General features: G+C 39.0%; 1 protein-coding gene across 1 annotated transcript in view; it reads left to right on the top strand.

Moving 5' to 3' along the window:
* UBE2N (ubiquitin conjugating enzyme E2 N) overlaps positions 1-11252 on the top strand; it is a 34504-nt gene extending 23252 nt beyond the window's left edge. Inside the window, exons 2-4 of the mRNA XM_031016537.3 lie at positions 8322-8568; positions 8747-8887; positions 9542-11252. Of these exons, the coding sequence (XP_030872397.1) occupies positions 8322-8568; positions 8747-8887; positions 9542-9582 (429 nt within the window). The 3' untranslated portion in view covers positions 9583-11252. The remainder of the gene's footprint in view (positions 1-8321; positions 8569-8746; positions 8888-9541) is intronic.
* The last annotated feature ends 5397 nt before the right edge of the window (positions 11253-16649 follow it).

Below are 16649 nucleotides of genomic sequence, written 5' to 3'. Positions count from 1 at the left end.
AAAGGAAAGGTGGTGAAATAAGTAGATGATGACTTATGTCCACTAGGGGGTAGTGTGTACTGTAAAAATTAAAATAGTTCCTCAGTGAACTCTTTACTTCATCATGCAGTTAGCTTGTTTGAATTAATTTTTGTTCATTTAATGTGTTTTGAAATTTCCATACATTTTTTTCAAACACAATCTTGTGACTGTAGCAAACAGCAACTGTTGTTACATGCATTCCTGTTATTAGTGATGTCAAATGTTCTGACATTACTTTTTTTTTTTTTTTGAGACGGAGTTTCACTCTTGTTGCCCAGGCTGAAGTGCAGTGGCACGATCTTGGCTCACTGCAACCTCCGTCTCCCAGGTTCAAGTGATTCTCCTGCCTCAGCCTCCCGAGTAGCTGGGATTACAGGCATGCAGCATGAGGCCTGGCTAATTTTATATTTTTAGTAGAGACAGGGTTTCTCCATGTTGGTCTCGAACTCCTGACCTCAGGTGATCTGCCCGCCTCGGCCTCCCAAAGTGCTGGGATTATAGGCATGAGCCACCACGCCCGGCCTGACATTACTTTTTGTATAGAATTTTTTGAGGGGAAAATAGTGATGCTTTAAAGTTCCTGTACAAAATTTTACCTATTATATGAAATAAATTAAATTATTCATAATGACCAGGCAGTAACATTATAACATGATTGTCTTGTGTTTCACTCTCCAGACTAATTTGGGAGCCACTAATCATTCCATGTGGCTGTTGAGTAGTTGAAATATGACTAGTTTAAATTAACATGTGCTACAAGTGTAATTTGCACAGTGGGCATTGAAGGCTATGATAAAAGATAAAATACATCATTAATTTCATACTGATTTCATGTTGAAATAATATTTTGAATACATTTTTAGATAAAATATATTAAAATTAATTTTACTTGTTTCTTTTTACTTTTTTATTTGGCTACTAGAAAATTTTTAAATACTTATGTGGCTTGTATTATATTTCTGTTGGACAGCAGTGCTGTGGAGAAAAGTACTCATCAGCCATTTTTATCTTAGTGTATCTCTAGGTGGCCTTATGATTTGTAAGGAAGTAGTGTAATGGGGAGCTTGAGCAAAACTTTGGTTCTATTTCTAATCCCAGCTAGAAAATAGGCAGTCAGTTTTACTATAATGAGACATTATATGTTTCTAAGAATGTTATGTTATACAAAATCATGTAGTAAAATTCACAGGGCTTACAGATAAAATGAAGCAAGGGGTATGCACTTGAAAATGTCCATTGATGATAATTAACTTTTGGTTTTGTTTTGTTTTGTTTTTAAGAGACAAGGTCTATCGCCCAGGCTGGGGTGCAGTGGTATGATCACAGCTAACTGTAACCTTGAACTCCTGGGCTCAGGCAGTACTCCCACCTCAACCTCCCGAGTACGCTAGGACTATAGTCATATGCCAGCATGCCCAGCTAATTTTTTTAGTTTTTTGGTTTGGAGAGATGGGGTCTTGCTATGTTGCCCAGGCTGGTGGTAACATTTTTTAAATGCTCACTTATGGGGCCAAGTGTGGTGGCTCACGTCTGTCATCCCATTGCTTTGGGAGGCCAGGGCGGGAAGATTGCTTGAGGCAGGAGACCAGCCTGGGCAACACAGAGAAACCCATCTCTACAAAAAAAGTGATAAATAAAAATGCCCACTTATATATATAGAGGGTGAACTTGCAGATTCTCATAAGTAACTTACAGTTGTGTACATAATGAAGAATTGACTTGCTTTATTAGTGATCCCAAAAAAGGAGCCCGTTTGTTTTATCTTACAAATTTTTCATAATTTTTTTCTTTATTTAAATTTTTTTTTCTATAACCACAACTTTGTCCAGAACCCTGTTTGTTAATATTTTAGAATCGCTTAAAGATGTAGTGACAGGTTGGAGTTTACAGAGTAGGTATCATTGAAGCATCACTCAGTTTTTTAACACTTATTTTTCAGTAATGAAATTGGCAGTTATTGAGTTATCAGACAGCTCTTGTTTGAGATGAACTAAAAGATCTACAGTTGATATTACTGGTCATATATTGCAATTTTGTGTTTCAGAGAATATTCTAAAAAACCTAATCACTGTAGACAGGATGCACTGGGATATAGATAGTTACTAACTGGACCAACTTTTCTCACACACAAATTAGCACTCTTTCTAAGAATACTGTTTATTACCCCAAAATTTTACTGTACATACTCCAATCATTGCCTTGCAGAAGAGCATCTAAGACCTGGCATTGCTTCGTACTGAGCACAAATTATTTTTCAACTTAAAAATAAGAGTCCTGGTTAATAGAGATAGGTTGACAGAATGTCAGTTGTTATAATTTACTAACTACAGTATAGTTTACTGTAGTGTGAGTCTAGGGTTTGCTCTTCAAGTCCCAGTAGATCTATTGATAATTAGATCAATTTGATGTGATATTTGATTCCTTTTAAAAATATTTGTAGCATTAACTATTGTATGCGTTCTATAAGATGAGATACCTTCCTTTAGACTTAATTTTGTCGACATTTAAATCCATACCCTATTCCTTTACCAACTTCCCTGTCTATTTTAGTAACTAATTTCCTGAACATAGTCTACATTAACTAATTTCCTGAACATAGTCTACAGTGCTTTCTATTATGCATGGCCCTAAACTCACTTCTGTTTGGGATTCAATCCTTGGACTGCTTTTAAACATAATAGAATCACAAAATGCATTTAAGGGTTATTCTGTTTTTCTGTAAACAACTATGGCCTTCCTATGTGATCTCATTTGTCAACTTTTTTTTTTTTTTTTGGTAGTGATGGGGTCTCACTATGCTTGCCCAGCTTGGTCTGGAACTCCTAGCCTGAAGTGATTCCCCTGCCTGCCTCAGCCTCCCAAAGTGCAGGGATTACAGGTGTGAACCATGGCATCCCACCTGCAATGTAAATTACTTGTGCCAAAAGATAGATAAGGCCGGGCGTGGTGCCTCCCAGCACTTTGGGAGGCTGAGGTGGGCAGATCACTTTAAGTCAGGAGTTCGAGACCTGCCTGGCTAAAATGGTGAAACCCTGTCTCTGCTAAAAATACAAAAATTAGCCAAGTGCTCACTTGGACCCAGGAGGCAGAGGTTGCAGTGAGCCAAGATCGTGCCACTGCACTGCAGCCTGGGCAAGAGAGCGAGACTTGTCTCAAAAAAAAAAAAGATAGATAAGTGAAACAGTAGGAATTTTAGCCCTTTACTTCTTCACTTAAAGAAATCATACTGTACTCTGTCTTTCCACCAAAGAATAGTGTAAAACCAGAAGGTATTTTAGTCAGTCATGTGTTGAATAGTGGCCGGAAAGATTTTATTTCCTAGCCAGTTTTTGCCTTTTTAGGAAAAAAGTTGACATCAGTTTCTGTGGTTGAGACTTTTTCAGATGCTGCCATTTCAGACTTGTTTCATTTAGTTTGGATTTTATTCCTTTTTTCCCCTCCCACAGTTTATGCTGTGGGTTTGTTAGGGAAACCAACAGTTTAGTGAAATAATTATGCATGTTTTTGTGTCAGTCCATTAGAACTTAAGAGCAGCATATATTATAAGGACTATTTCAAAATGTTTTCTACACACGAAAGCTTATTTTAGAATGTGTTCCAATTAAATCTAGGCTTGATCAGGTCACATGATGTGCTTAATATGTACATTCTTTACAAAGAATATCTGATTTTGAGGGTGAACTGAAGATGAGAAAGTAAATGCCATACCTATCTCTGCCACTGTGTATTGAGAGTGATTTTGAAGCTATTTTGGGATACGCTTTTGGAGGCCTTTCTGTAGCTTTTTATAGTAGATACAGAGCTGCTACTACTTTGTGTAACTGGTGAGTGGTGGATTGGGACTCTTGGGCCCTGGCTTTCTTTTTTTTCCAGTCACCCAATTTATGGCTTTCTAAAAACATGAAGACCTGGGGTAAAATTAAAGGATGGAAATGAGGAGAGCCCAGAATTCAAGGAATTTTACCATCCAGTTATTTTCTCATTTTTCTACTCCTGCTATTCATCCCTAATATCTTAACTTTTTTCCTAAAAAATGAAGACCAGCCTCTTTTGTTCTGGTCACATGTTAAAGGACTTCCCAAGGTCAGAGGCTTCATTATTGCCTCTTGAGCTTTTTAATACTCTAAAAATGTTTTAGTTTGAACCTAAAGAACATGTCAGTTTCTCACTTGCTCTTACATCGCCATGATCAAAACAAAAAACTAGTCTTAAAATACCAGACATTACCTAAAATGGCCATGGGTTTAATTAACACATTTTGGGGAAGCATTTGATTTGTATTTACATCTTATGACTATTTCAGTATATTACTGTGCTGAGAGAGAAGTTATTTGTTGTTGTTGTTTTTAACGTATGCCCTATAGCTTGTGGAATGAAACAGTTTATGATATATTTTTTTTTAAGTGAAGGCAGTGTAAATAAAATGTTCTCATTTATTGTTTTTCATACCTAAAAGCTTATTTAAATATGAACATTTTTCTGGTTAAAAATAAATATAAGTAGAAGTTAGACTATTTTTCCCCATACCTGAGTGGCTCCTTTTGTTTTCCTTCCATAACGTGCACATCCTGCCTTGAAAATAACCCTGCCTTAATGATGTTAACAATGAAATTCTGATCGTTTATTTCCCTCTTTTCATAACATCAAATAGATTCAGAATTCAGTAAATATTAATTGAATATCTATTGTGCCAGGCAGTGTTCCAAATGCTGAGGATATAGCAGTCCATAAAATAGACTCAAATCCATCCTCTCATGGAGCTTAAATTCTGAACAAAATAAGTAGAAATGAGATTTGTTAGTAGTGCTGTGGAGATAAAGCCAGGGAGTGGGGATAGGGAGTGTGCAGGGTAGGGTTGAATGGGGTTTGCAGTTTCAGTTATGATGGCTTCACTGAGAAAACATGAAGATCTTAGGAGCTGAGGGAGCAAGCCATATGGATATCTTGGGGAAGAAGAGGAAGTGCAAAGCCCTTGAGGTGAGCGGGTGCCTGGCACGTTGAAGAACTACAAGGAAGCTAATTTGTGTCTGGAACAGAGAAGGTTAGGGGATGGAGAGAGAACAGCTGAAGATAAGTCAGAGAGGTAGGTGGAGTGAGGGCATCATATAGAGCGTCTTTTTGGGGCCCATTACAAGGACTATGACTTTTTTTTTTTTTTTTGAGACGGAGTTTCGCTCTTTTGCCTAGGCTGGAGTGCAATGGCATGATCTGGGCTCACCGCAACCTCCACCTCCTGGGTTCAAGCGATTCTCCTGCCTCAGCCTCCCAAGTAGCTGGGATTACAGGCATGCGCCACCATGCCTGGCTAATTTTATATTTTTAGTAGAGGTGGGATTTCTCCATGTTGATCAGGCTGGTCTCGAACTCCTGACCTGAGCCGATCCACCCGCCTCGGCCTCCCAAAGTGCTGGGATTACAGGTGTGAGCCACCATGCCCAGACTTTTTTTGAGATGGAGTCTTGCCCTGTCACCCAGGCTGGAGTGCAATGGCACGATCTCAGCTCACTGCAACCTCCGCCTCCTGGCTTCAAATGATTCTCCTGCCTCAGCCTCCCGAGTAGCTGGGATTACAGGCACGTGCCACCATGCCCGGCTGATTTAGTATTTTTAGTAGAGATGGGATTTCTCCATGTTGATCAGGCTGGTCTCGAACTCCTGACCTGAGGTGATCCACCCGCCTCGGCCTCCCAAAGTGCTGGGATTACGGGCGTGAGCCACCACACCCGGCTCAGGACTATGACTTTTAAAAGGTCTGTGGATACTAGACCTGCGAGGGAGGTAGTGAGGTCAGATGCAGGAAGAACAGGTTAGGAGGCTGTTGTAGTATGCCAGGTCAGAGCTGATGGTTGCTTGGATCAGAGGTGTAGCAGTGGAATGGTGAGAAACAGTCCAATCATGAGTAGAATTTGAAGTATAAAAAAAACCAATTTGCCAATCAGGCTAGATGTGTGTGGCATATGAAGGAAAAGGTGGATCATTTGGAAAGATGGGTTTGCCAGTAACTGATGTGGGGAAGACTTTATGGGAGGAGCAAAGGTTGGGGATAGGAAGGTCATGTTAAGTTTGGGATGCTTATTAGACATTCAAGAGCGTATATCAAGCAGGTAGTTATAGAGGCAAGAGGCACGATGAGGGGAGATGTCTGGGCTAGATATGAATTAGGGGAGGCTTCAGCTTATAGAGTGTATTTAGTATTTAAATTCATTGCATTACATGAGATCACTGTGGAAATGTATAAACAGAGAGGAAGCCCTAGAATAGAGCCCCAGTGCACTTCAGTGTTGCGATGTTGGGAGATAGAAGAAACCAACAAGGAAACTAAAGGAAGCTGCTGCCAGACAAGGAGGAAGAGAGCCATGAGAATGTTTATAGGAAGTTAGATAAAGCTTTGCAAAGAGGCAGGAGACCAGCTGGATAAGATGTCGCATTTAGGTAAGATAAAGATTAAGCACTGGACATTTGATTTAACCTTGTGGAAATCATTGGTGACCTTAACAAACAAGTTAGCAATAACTACAGCTTGATTGGAGGGTATGTTCAAGACAGAAGAGGAGGAGAGAAATTGGAGACAAGCGAAGTAGAGGTTCCTCTTCAAAGACTTTCCTCCCCATCTAATTAGGAATAAATAGTAACTTCTCTTAGAAGCAAAATTTATTCGAAGACCTGTGGAAACATTCTTAAATATTTGCTAGCCATAATAAAGAAATCAATATACTTTATGTTCTTAGCTCCCACAATTTAGCCTAAATATTTGCCCTGGCATGCTTATACTGGTCCAAGCAAGTATTAGGTCATAGCCTGTTCCTCTTCCTTATTTAAAAGTGTTTTTACCTTTCTCAGCATTCCACAAGTTACTTCCTCCTTCCTTTGTTCCCCTCTACCTTTACCTCTTTTAAAAAGTTCTAAGTTGCTAGCCAATCAGGACAAATACAGAATGTGAGGTCCCGTTCCAGCCAGTGGAAACCGGACACAGCAGTAGGGTGGACGCGTCAGGTTATAAATGACCCTGTCTCCTTTGTTCAGTATACTCTTGTGGCAAAACTCCTGGCGAGTGTACCCTTTCTGCAGGAAGTAAAAATGGCTTTACTAAATAAATTAAATTTATGTTCAAGTGCTATTTCTTTATGGCACTGAAGAACAAACATTTCAGAGATCAGTAAGATCTAGTGCTCAAGACCGATTGGCCCTAGCCAAGAGTACGTGACATTTCATCTATACAGGAGAAAAGCCAGAGTGTATGGGCGCAGATGCAGGGAAATGTCCAAATGCTACAGTGGGAACTGATGGAAGTATCTAACTTGTCATGAAATAGGAAGCAGGACATCAGCCACAAGTGAGGATGGGGATGGAGATGCTGGAGGTTTGAAGAGAGAAGAGAAAGAATAATAATACAGTTATTTAGGGGAGAGGGAGAATGATGAAAAAGAGAACGAATGATATGATTGTTGGGAGTATTAAGGGTTCCTCTGAAGTTAATTGTCAATTTTAGAGTAATCAGCATTGTTAAATATATTTCTTTAGTCCTGTTCAGGTACCTGGGCCTCTTCTTATCTCCTTTAGTCCATTACATTTTTCAGAGGGGAGGTTTTCAGTGGTTTTAAAAACTAATTTTTGGCCGAGTGTGTTGGCCCATACCTGTAATCTCAGCACTTTGGGAAGCCAAGGCGAGCAAATCACTTGAGGCCAGGAGTTCAAGACCAGCCTGGCCAACAGGGTGATACCGTCTCTACTAAAAATACAAAAATTAGCTAGGTGTGGTGGCGCATACCTGTAATCCCAGCTACTCAGGAGGCCGAGTTGGGAGGATCACCTGGTCCCAGGGAGGTCGAGGCTGCAGTGAGCCAAGATCTTGCCACTGCACTCCAGCGTGAGTGACAGAGTGAGATCTTGTCTCAAAAACAAACAAACGAGCCAAAAAAAACCACCAAAAAAGCTAATTTTACTTTTTAAATAGCTTGGTTTTGGTTGAGTTTAGAGCAAGTTGCCTTACTTATGTAATCCTAGTGTTATTTTACTTGAGTAAAAAATCAGTTTTATTAAGCTAATTTTATTAACATATTTGTAGACATTTGTAGCCAAAATGTATGATAACATCATTAGTATTCGCTTGCAGTTTCATTTAGCTGGTTGTAATTATTTAAATGGTATTTTTTTGAATTTTGCATTTTATAAGCTAAATCTGTTGGGAGATTGGAGCTGTTCTATTACGCGTAGTTCTAAGAGATGAACTTTCTAATTTTACTTTTGGTGTCTAGCAAAATGACATTTGTTTCACAAATGTGTTTGTTTTTCTGTCATAGGAAACCCAGCGTTTGCTGGCAGAACCAGTTCCTGGCATCAAAGCCGAACCAGATGAGAGCAACGCCCGTTATTTTCATGTGGTCATTGCTGGCCCTCAGGATTCCCCCTTTGAGGGAGGGACTTTTAAACTTGAACTATTCCTTCCAGAAGAATACCCAATGGCAGCCCCTAAAGTACGTTTCATGACCAAAATTTATCATCCTAATGTAGACAAGTTGGGAAGAATATGTTTAGATATTTTGAAAGGTAAGTGTTATCTTTATCAGCATATGCTATTATTAAGCTTTCTCCTTTTTCTCTTAAGCATTCCATGTTTAGAATGTAAACATTATACAAAGATCAGAGAGGTCTGTGGGAGGGAAGTGAAGCAGTTCTGGGCCTGTTTTTTTCATGCTTTATCATACTGGGCCTGTTGCCTTCATAGATAAGTGGTCCCCAGCACTGCAGATCCGCACAGTTCTGCTATCGATCCAGGCCTTGTTAAGTGCTCCCAATCCAGATGATCCATTAGCAAATGATGTAGCGGAGCAGTGGAAGACCAACGAAGCCCAAGCCATAGAAACAGGTATCTAATATTCATTCTCCTTCACACCACTTCCACTTTTACAAATTTGTATTACCACTTAAACTTTTCTAAAGCTCTTGGCAAGGAAAAGAAATAGAAAAAAATATAATAAGTGAGATCCTGCTTATAGTATGTAAATACGTCTTAACAAAATGGCCTGCTATGGGACCCCCCAAATTTAAAGACAACCTGTAATTGAAAGATCTTGGAGTCTCTTGTAACTACACCTGGTTTAACAAATACTGAGTGCATACCATTTATCTAGTTATATGTAAAGAATACTGGAAAACTTGAACTGTTTTTGTAACCCATTTGATTAAAGTATTCAGCTGTTCATGGCTACAGAATTTGGAGTCAGGAAGCTTCTGCTACAGATTTTAAGAAAATTAGTGGGGAGAATTGTGTATCTAGAAATGGACAACTTGATTCATCCTCTTGAATTTTCTAGAACTTCTTAATTTTATTGTAGTGTTTTGGTAATTGGACATTTACAAAATCTTTCAGCCCTGATCCAATTTATAGAAAAAGGCGTGAATTTAAGAGATTACAGCATGACATTTCCATAATTAATAGTGGTTGTTTGCCATTTATAGTTTGGAAAGTAACATATTGAACTAAGTAAAATAATAATCGTATGTTTGTTTCTGTCTGCAGCTAGAGCATGGACTAGGCTATATGCCATGAATAATATTTAAATTGATCAGATCATCAAGTGTGCATCACTTCTCCTGTTCTGCCAAGACTTCCTCCTCTTTGTTTGCATTTAATGGACACAGTCTTAGAAACATTACAGAATAAAAAAGCCCAGACATCTTCAGTCCTTTGGTGATTAAATGCACATTAGCAAATCTATGTCTTGTCCTGATTCGCTGTCATAAAGCATGAGCAGAGGCTAGAAGTATCATCTGGATTGTTGTGAAACGTTTAAAAGCAGTGGCCCCTCCCTGCTTTTATTCATTTCCCCCATCCTGGTTTAAGTATAAAGCACTGTGAATGAAGGTAGTTGTCAGGTTAGCTGCAGGGGTGTGGGTGTTTTTATTTTATTTTATTTTATTTTTGAGGGGGGAGGTAGTTTAATTTTATGGGCTCCTTTCCCCCTTTTTTGGTGATCTAATTGCATTGGTTAAAAGCAGCTAACCAGGTCTTTAGAATATGCTCTAGCCAAGTCTAACTTTATTTAGACGCTGTAGATGGACAAGCTTGATTGTTGGAACCAAAATGGGAACATTAAACAAACATCACAGCCCTCACTAATAACATTGCTGTCAAGTGTAGATTCCCCCCTTCAAAAAAAGCTTGTGACCATTTTGTATGGCTTGTCTGGAAACTTCTGTAAATCTTATGTTTTAGTAAAATATTTTTTGTTATTCTACTTTGCCTTTGTACAGTTTATTTTACTGTGTTTATTTCATTTTCCCAATTTGACAATCGTATTTTAAAATTGAAACTGATGGAACATTCTTTCTTGGTCTTCACCATCTGACAAATTGAATGGCAAGAGGTGGATTTTGCCAGTTTCTTTTCACTGATGCAGATTTGTGTTAAGATAGTACTGAATGGAGTATTTATAAACTGGCCCTGAGCATGCATAAAGCATCAGTATCTGACGTTTTTTTAACCTTCTAGGAATTTGAAGTAAGTGTTTGTGTTGTCTGATTAGATGATCATTGGTGTCTTGCCACAATGTTTAAAAATTACTGTACAGGAAAGTCACAGCAAAGATAGCAGTTGTGACTGACATGTAGGACTTTCACAGTTGTGCCACATTTTTGCCTAAAATTTGGGTTATGACATTTTTCTTGGTTCTTGTCTGAAAATTTCATCTGTAACCTTTCATGTGTGCTAAGAAACACTGATCTGATAATCATTTGGGATTTGCTGAGGCATTTGTGAGTCTTCCTTATAAACCTGATGAGCAGATCTCAAGTATCTAGCTTGCGTGTCATCAGAAAGGTTTATCCCTTTGAGAGTATCAAGTCCTCAATTAATGATTCTTGCTTTCATCCCTCCAGTATTTGCTGTGGGAGTTCGTTTTATTCTTTAATTTGGAATTCAGTAATTTTTCTTCTTTATTGACGAATTCCTTCCCTCACAAAACTGTTCTTTCCCACCTCTATCCATATCTAATTCCTGATTCTTGTTATTTTTAAGTCATAAATGTAGCCAGTCATAAATACATAAATGTTAACCTTCGGGTTGCAACCTTGTCTCTTGCAGTTTAAGGTAATGGATATTGTAGCCCATTTGAATTTTCTTCACTCTTATTCTCGTAATTCTGGAGTTTCTTCAGATTGTGGTGTATTTTATTGTGCTCCTATGTAAGATGAAGAATTAACTATTAAAATTACATTTTCAACATACAAAAGCTTTTGATGACTGGTAACTGGTATCCTTCCAAATAAATGCATTGCTTGGTAACAAATGTTAGCTTAATTCAGAATAAAATAGTTAACAACCCTAATATTGTAAAATTTGAAAACTGATAACAGCAGCTGTCATTTATAACAATTCTTGGGCTGTTTAAAGGGTACATTTGACTATAGCTAAGGAAATTGAATCTCACTTTAAAAATGAACCACACAAAACTTCAAGAAACAAAATAGAGATCAACATTTACTGCCCGTAATATTGCTCATGGTTATAGCTAGTATCACAGTGATTTACAAACCATGAAATTCCAGATTTAAATCTGTTGCACTACAAAAATATGTCTAAATGATGTCTGCTAAATTTGTGAGTTATAGAAGTACAGAAATAAGTCATTTTCATTTCAAATGCAGTGAATTTCTGATTTCATGGTATCATATTTTTTTCCTTTGCAGTTTTGGTAAGATTCCCCCATTACTTTGCTAAGACTTGCTTTCTCAACCAGTGGGATGAAACGAGTGCCAGTGTGTTGACTGAGCCTTCTTAGGACTTAAGAGGCCAAGGCAGCAGTTGAAAACTGCAGCTTCACCTGGCCTTTGGGCCTGTTTTCCCTGGCCCACACAGTGTGGCTGGTTAAAACATTCTGAATTTGATGCCAACATTTTTAAAAATTGGGAGATTTGCATGAAAATCCAGAATTCTGGTAACTTTTGAATGATCTGAAGATCTGGCAACAGTAGACCTGACCCACCTTTGTGCACGGGACTTACTGAGAGGATCTGAGTAGCAAACACCCTAAGAGCATGTCATTGTCTTCTCACCAGTTACTCTCCAGTTGGCTAGAGTCCCCTCCAAGCACACCTGCTAGTCCTTCCCCCTTGTAAGCCTTTGACTTTGTAATCCCTGGGCTAAAGGAAACAAATTATTCAACAAAAGTGTTTCATGTTTGCCCACTAGTTGTTGGGGATGATTAGGTGGTGAGTGAATGGCATGGAGCTTTCCTTTGGGGACCATATACTCTAATGGGGAAGGGGGACAGACAAATAGTTGTAACTCTGTCATGGAAAAGAGAAGTAACTTGGACAGACTTTTGGATTCAGGCCAGATGAACATCTCCAGGCAGAGGGAAGAGCAGCATCTGCAAAGTCCTGGGAGAGAAGAAAAGAATCTGAACATTAAGTGGCTTCCTGAAAATTGACTGCCCAGGCCGGGCACAGTGGCTCATGCCTGTAATGCCAGCACTTTAGGAGGCCAAGGCAGGAGGATCGCTTGAGTCCAGGAGTTTGTGACCAGCCTGGCTAACATAGTGGGACCCAGTCTCTATTTAAAAGAAAATTGCCTGTTAAGAGGCTTTTCTAAAATCTTGAGGTGTTGATAGGAGCTTTATGTTTTTTGACTTGATTGTTGTAGTCTACTTCGCTGCGATTTGCTTCTGCTCTAGTTATCCTTCGTCCTCTCAAAGGCTGTCTAGCAAGATCTTAGGTCTAAAGTCAAGTCATCTCTTGGTATTTGTCGGGAACTGGTTCTAGGACTTCCTTTGGATATCCAAATTCGCGGATGCTCAAGTCTCTGGAATAAAATGATGTTGTATATGCATACAATCTACACAAATCCTCCTGCTTATGTTAATATTTAGATTACTTATAATACCTATTATAATGTAAGTGCTATGTAAATAGTTACACTATTGTTTAAGGAATAATGACAAAAATATACATGTTGACTACAGACACAATGTTTTTTGGAATATTTTGTCTGGTTGTTTGAATCCACGGAAGTGGAACCCATGGATATGGAGGGCCAACTATATAGAACCTTACTCTAGACCAAGAATGTACTTGTAAAACAATTTCAAAGAAGCACTTAAAAATAAGATTAAATACAAACCAACAGATAAAAGTCACAGGTGCTATGGTTGTTTTATGGAGAATGGGGAAGGAAATCTGTCCTAAAAGAGATTATAAACACAGTGACCTAAGTGGAACTAAATTGGATCGTGGAAATGATAGGAATAGGCCTCATTTTTCTGTTGAATGGTTCAGGAACCTTTTTTTTTTTTTTTTCTGAGGCAGTCTAGCTCTGTAGTTTAGGCTGGAGTGCTGTGGCATGATCTCGGCTCACTGCAGGTTCTGCCTCCCGCGTTCAAGCGATTCTCCTGCCTCAGCCTCCTGAGTAGCTGGGACTACAGACACCTGCCACCACGCCTGGCTAATTTTTTGTATTTTTAGTAGAGACGGGGTTTCACCATGTTGGGCCAGGATGGTCTCCATCTCCTGACCTCGTGATCTGCCCGCCTCGGCCTCCCAAAGTGCTGGGATTACAGGCGTGAGCCACCGTGCCCAGCCCTGCCACATCTTTTTTGTTAGTTGCAGTAGCAATACAACCTTATCTAGAAAAGCTGGCCAAAAAAGAAAATACCATGATAATAGGGTACCTAATTTATTGCTTTATTTAAGAAAAATGTAATATTTCATTCGAATAAGTACTTTTGGGCTGGGATGATATTTCATTTAGCTACTTGGCATGCCACCCATCTTAGGGAATTATATGAGGGTTTATACTTTAAATAACATAAAAAGCAAAACATGCTGAATGTAATAATTTGAGAGAAGTGTAAATAATAAAAATCTGTAATCTACCACCTGGACTAGTAATATATTGTTTGTTTTCTTAACTATACACTCACCCCTGCACTCATCTCCATTTTATCATGGAAATCAGGTATATTCCAAGAGTTGGCTTTATGGTACTGAGTAACTTGCCATTAGCTGCCACGCTGGGAGCTGGACTAAAATTTTTCCTGTTGTGTGGAATCCAATATTAAGAGTTCGGGTCTCCCCGGCCCTCTCCCAGTTTCATCTTGTCACCCTTGAGCTGATCTCATTTCATGTGTCTTGTATGGCCTTGCTGGGTGGCACTGGTAAGTGTATGAACATAGACTTGACACCAAGCTCTGTCTCTACTACTGATTTGATGACATGATTTTTCTTTCTCAGTTTTATTTTTAAAGACTCCTGATCCATCTTACCATATGACTGCTTTTGAAATAGTTCCATGATGTAGATTAGTAAATATCGATAGTTCTTAAGTTTTATTATAACCTAGTAAGTTTACAAAGTCTCCTGCCTTAAGGTCAGGAGTAGATATCAGATCTGGCAAAAGCAGCTTAGATGTGATAGGTTGATTGCACTAGATTGAACTTGGTGCTGTTTCTCTTAGGTTTTAACAGGACACATCAGGACTGAGCAACCAAGTAGGTCCAAGTTATTACAATTCATGTTGTTTTTTTCTCCCAAAACAGTAAATATTTCGGCCTTTGTGGACCATAGGTCTGTCTCAACTACTGAATTCTGCCATCGTAGTGAGAAAGCACCCATAGACGATTTGTAAACAAATGGGCATAGTATTTAAAAAAAAAAAAAAAAACCTAAAACATTAAAAAAATTTTAAACTTGTTGGCCATACAAACAGGCAGTGGGGTGGGGTTTGGCCTGTAGGTTGTAGTTCTCTGCCCTGCTCATGTCTATTTCCCAAAACATTTTTTAAACCATACAGGCGTTTAAAAACAAAATCTACAATCTGTACAACCTCATTTTAAGTGACTAAGTTTTTTCAGTGTATGCCAATATGTGCATAAAACAGGTAGTTCTGTCTAGTAGTGTTCTGCCTTTTTCAATCACTATTGAAAGGACTCCCTGTGGCAGCACATAGCTCTTTGGTAACCACAAAGTATCCAGTAAATAGATTGCCATGAGTTAATCACATTTGAATATTAAATTGGTACCAGTTTCATAAATCCTACAACACACATATTTGACCATAGCTTGGTTGTGCAACTTGTCCATTTGTTGACTAGACTCCCAGAAATGGAACTGTTGGGTGAAAGGGTATGTATGCAGCTGTGATAAATACTACTCAGTAGCTCTCCGACAGGCTGTATCAGTTTCCACACTCAGATCCTTACGCAAATGTCATTTCTAATGACTGTAATATTACACTATATGGATATATTGCAAGTTAACCATTACAAATCCTTTGCTGCTGAGCATTTTATTTTAATGGCTTTCCACTCTAGTGCCTTGTCTTGGTATATAAGTCTTTGTCCACATTCCCGTAGGTAAGTTGAATTCCTAGTATATTTACTTCGTCAATAGGCATGTTTCTTAAGGTTGATAAATAATGATGGCCAAATCAAAGTACTTCACTAACTTAAGGAATGAATTTGAGGAAAAGTTGAGAAAAGCAGGAAAATTTACTTCCATTGTCTGATACTGATTAGCATCAGGAGAGTGGCAGTCTACATATTGGGAGATGTTTGTCAAATGTTACAAAAATGCATTAAGAGTAATACCGGGTTATCAGAATTTGCTGAAATCATATCAAGGTGGAAGAATTAGAGAATAGTTCCCTGGCTAGAAGACGTTGAACCTTTGAGTGTTTAGGTCTTTGCTATAATGTCTTGCTTGCTAAGATAGGCCTTAATGGCCCTCTCATCGTACTGCTAGAATTTAGCCAGTGGCACCAGTCAGGAAGGTATTAAAGTAGCACCAACGATAGATTACTTTTCATCCTGACTTTTGTCCTAGAGCTCCATAAAATGTGCATTTGGTGGGGGAAATCACGTCTACAAATAAAATTGTATTGCTTTTGAAGATGGTATAAGTCTATAGATAAAAAAGCTGTAAAACCTTGAAAAATACTGAGGGATGTAAAAACACCAAGATAGGCCAGGTGCGGTGGTTCACGCCCATAATCCCAGCATTTAGGGAGGCCGAGGCAGGCGGATCACGAGGTCAGGAGTTTGAGACCAGCCTGGCCAATATGGTGAAACCCCGTCTCTACTAAAAATACAAAAAAATTAGCCGGGCATGGTGGCAGGCGCCTGTGATCCCAGCTACTCGGGAGGATGAGGCAGGAGAATCGCTTGAACCTGGCAGGCGGAGGTTACAGTAAGCTGAGATTGCACCACTGCACTCCAGCCTGGGCGACAGTGTGAGACGCTGTCTCAAAAAAACAAACAAAAAAGCCAAAACTACACCAAGATAAATCACTTATCTCTACCCCACTAGAATATAAGCTCTTTGAGATTAGAAAATTGTTTTGTGCTCTTATCACAAATACTAGGCATAAAGAAGATGCTTATTATTGAACAGCAAATGCTTAAAAAGACCTGCAGGCCAGACGAGGTGGCTCATGCCAATCATCCTAGCACTCTGAGAAGGCTGAGGCTGGAAGATTGCTTAAGCCTAGGAGTTTGAGACCAGCCCGGGCAACACAGCAAGACCCCATCTCTACCAAAAAAAAAAAAAAAATTAAAGAGTCCTATAGAGAATTCTTATACTCCAATGTGAAGACAACATTGGAAAGGGCCAAGTTTCTCATCCCCTCCAACTAA

Source organism: Gorilla gorilla, chromosome 10 (assembly GCF_029281585.2).
Source record: "Gorilla gorilla gorilla isolate KB3781 chromosome 10, NHGRI_mGorGor1-v2.1_pri, whole genome shotgun sequence".
NCBI lineage: Eukaryota > Metazoa > Chordata > Mammalia > Primates > Hominidae > Gorilla > Gorilla gorilla.
This window is presented reverse-complemented; position numbering and strand designations above follow the sequence as displayed.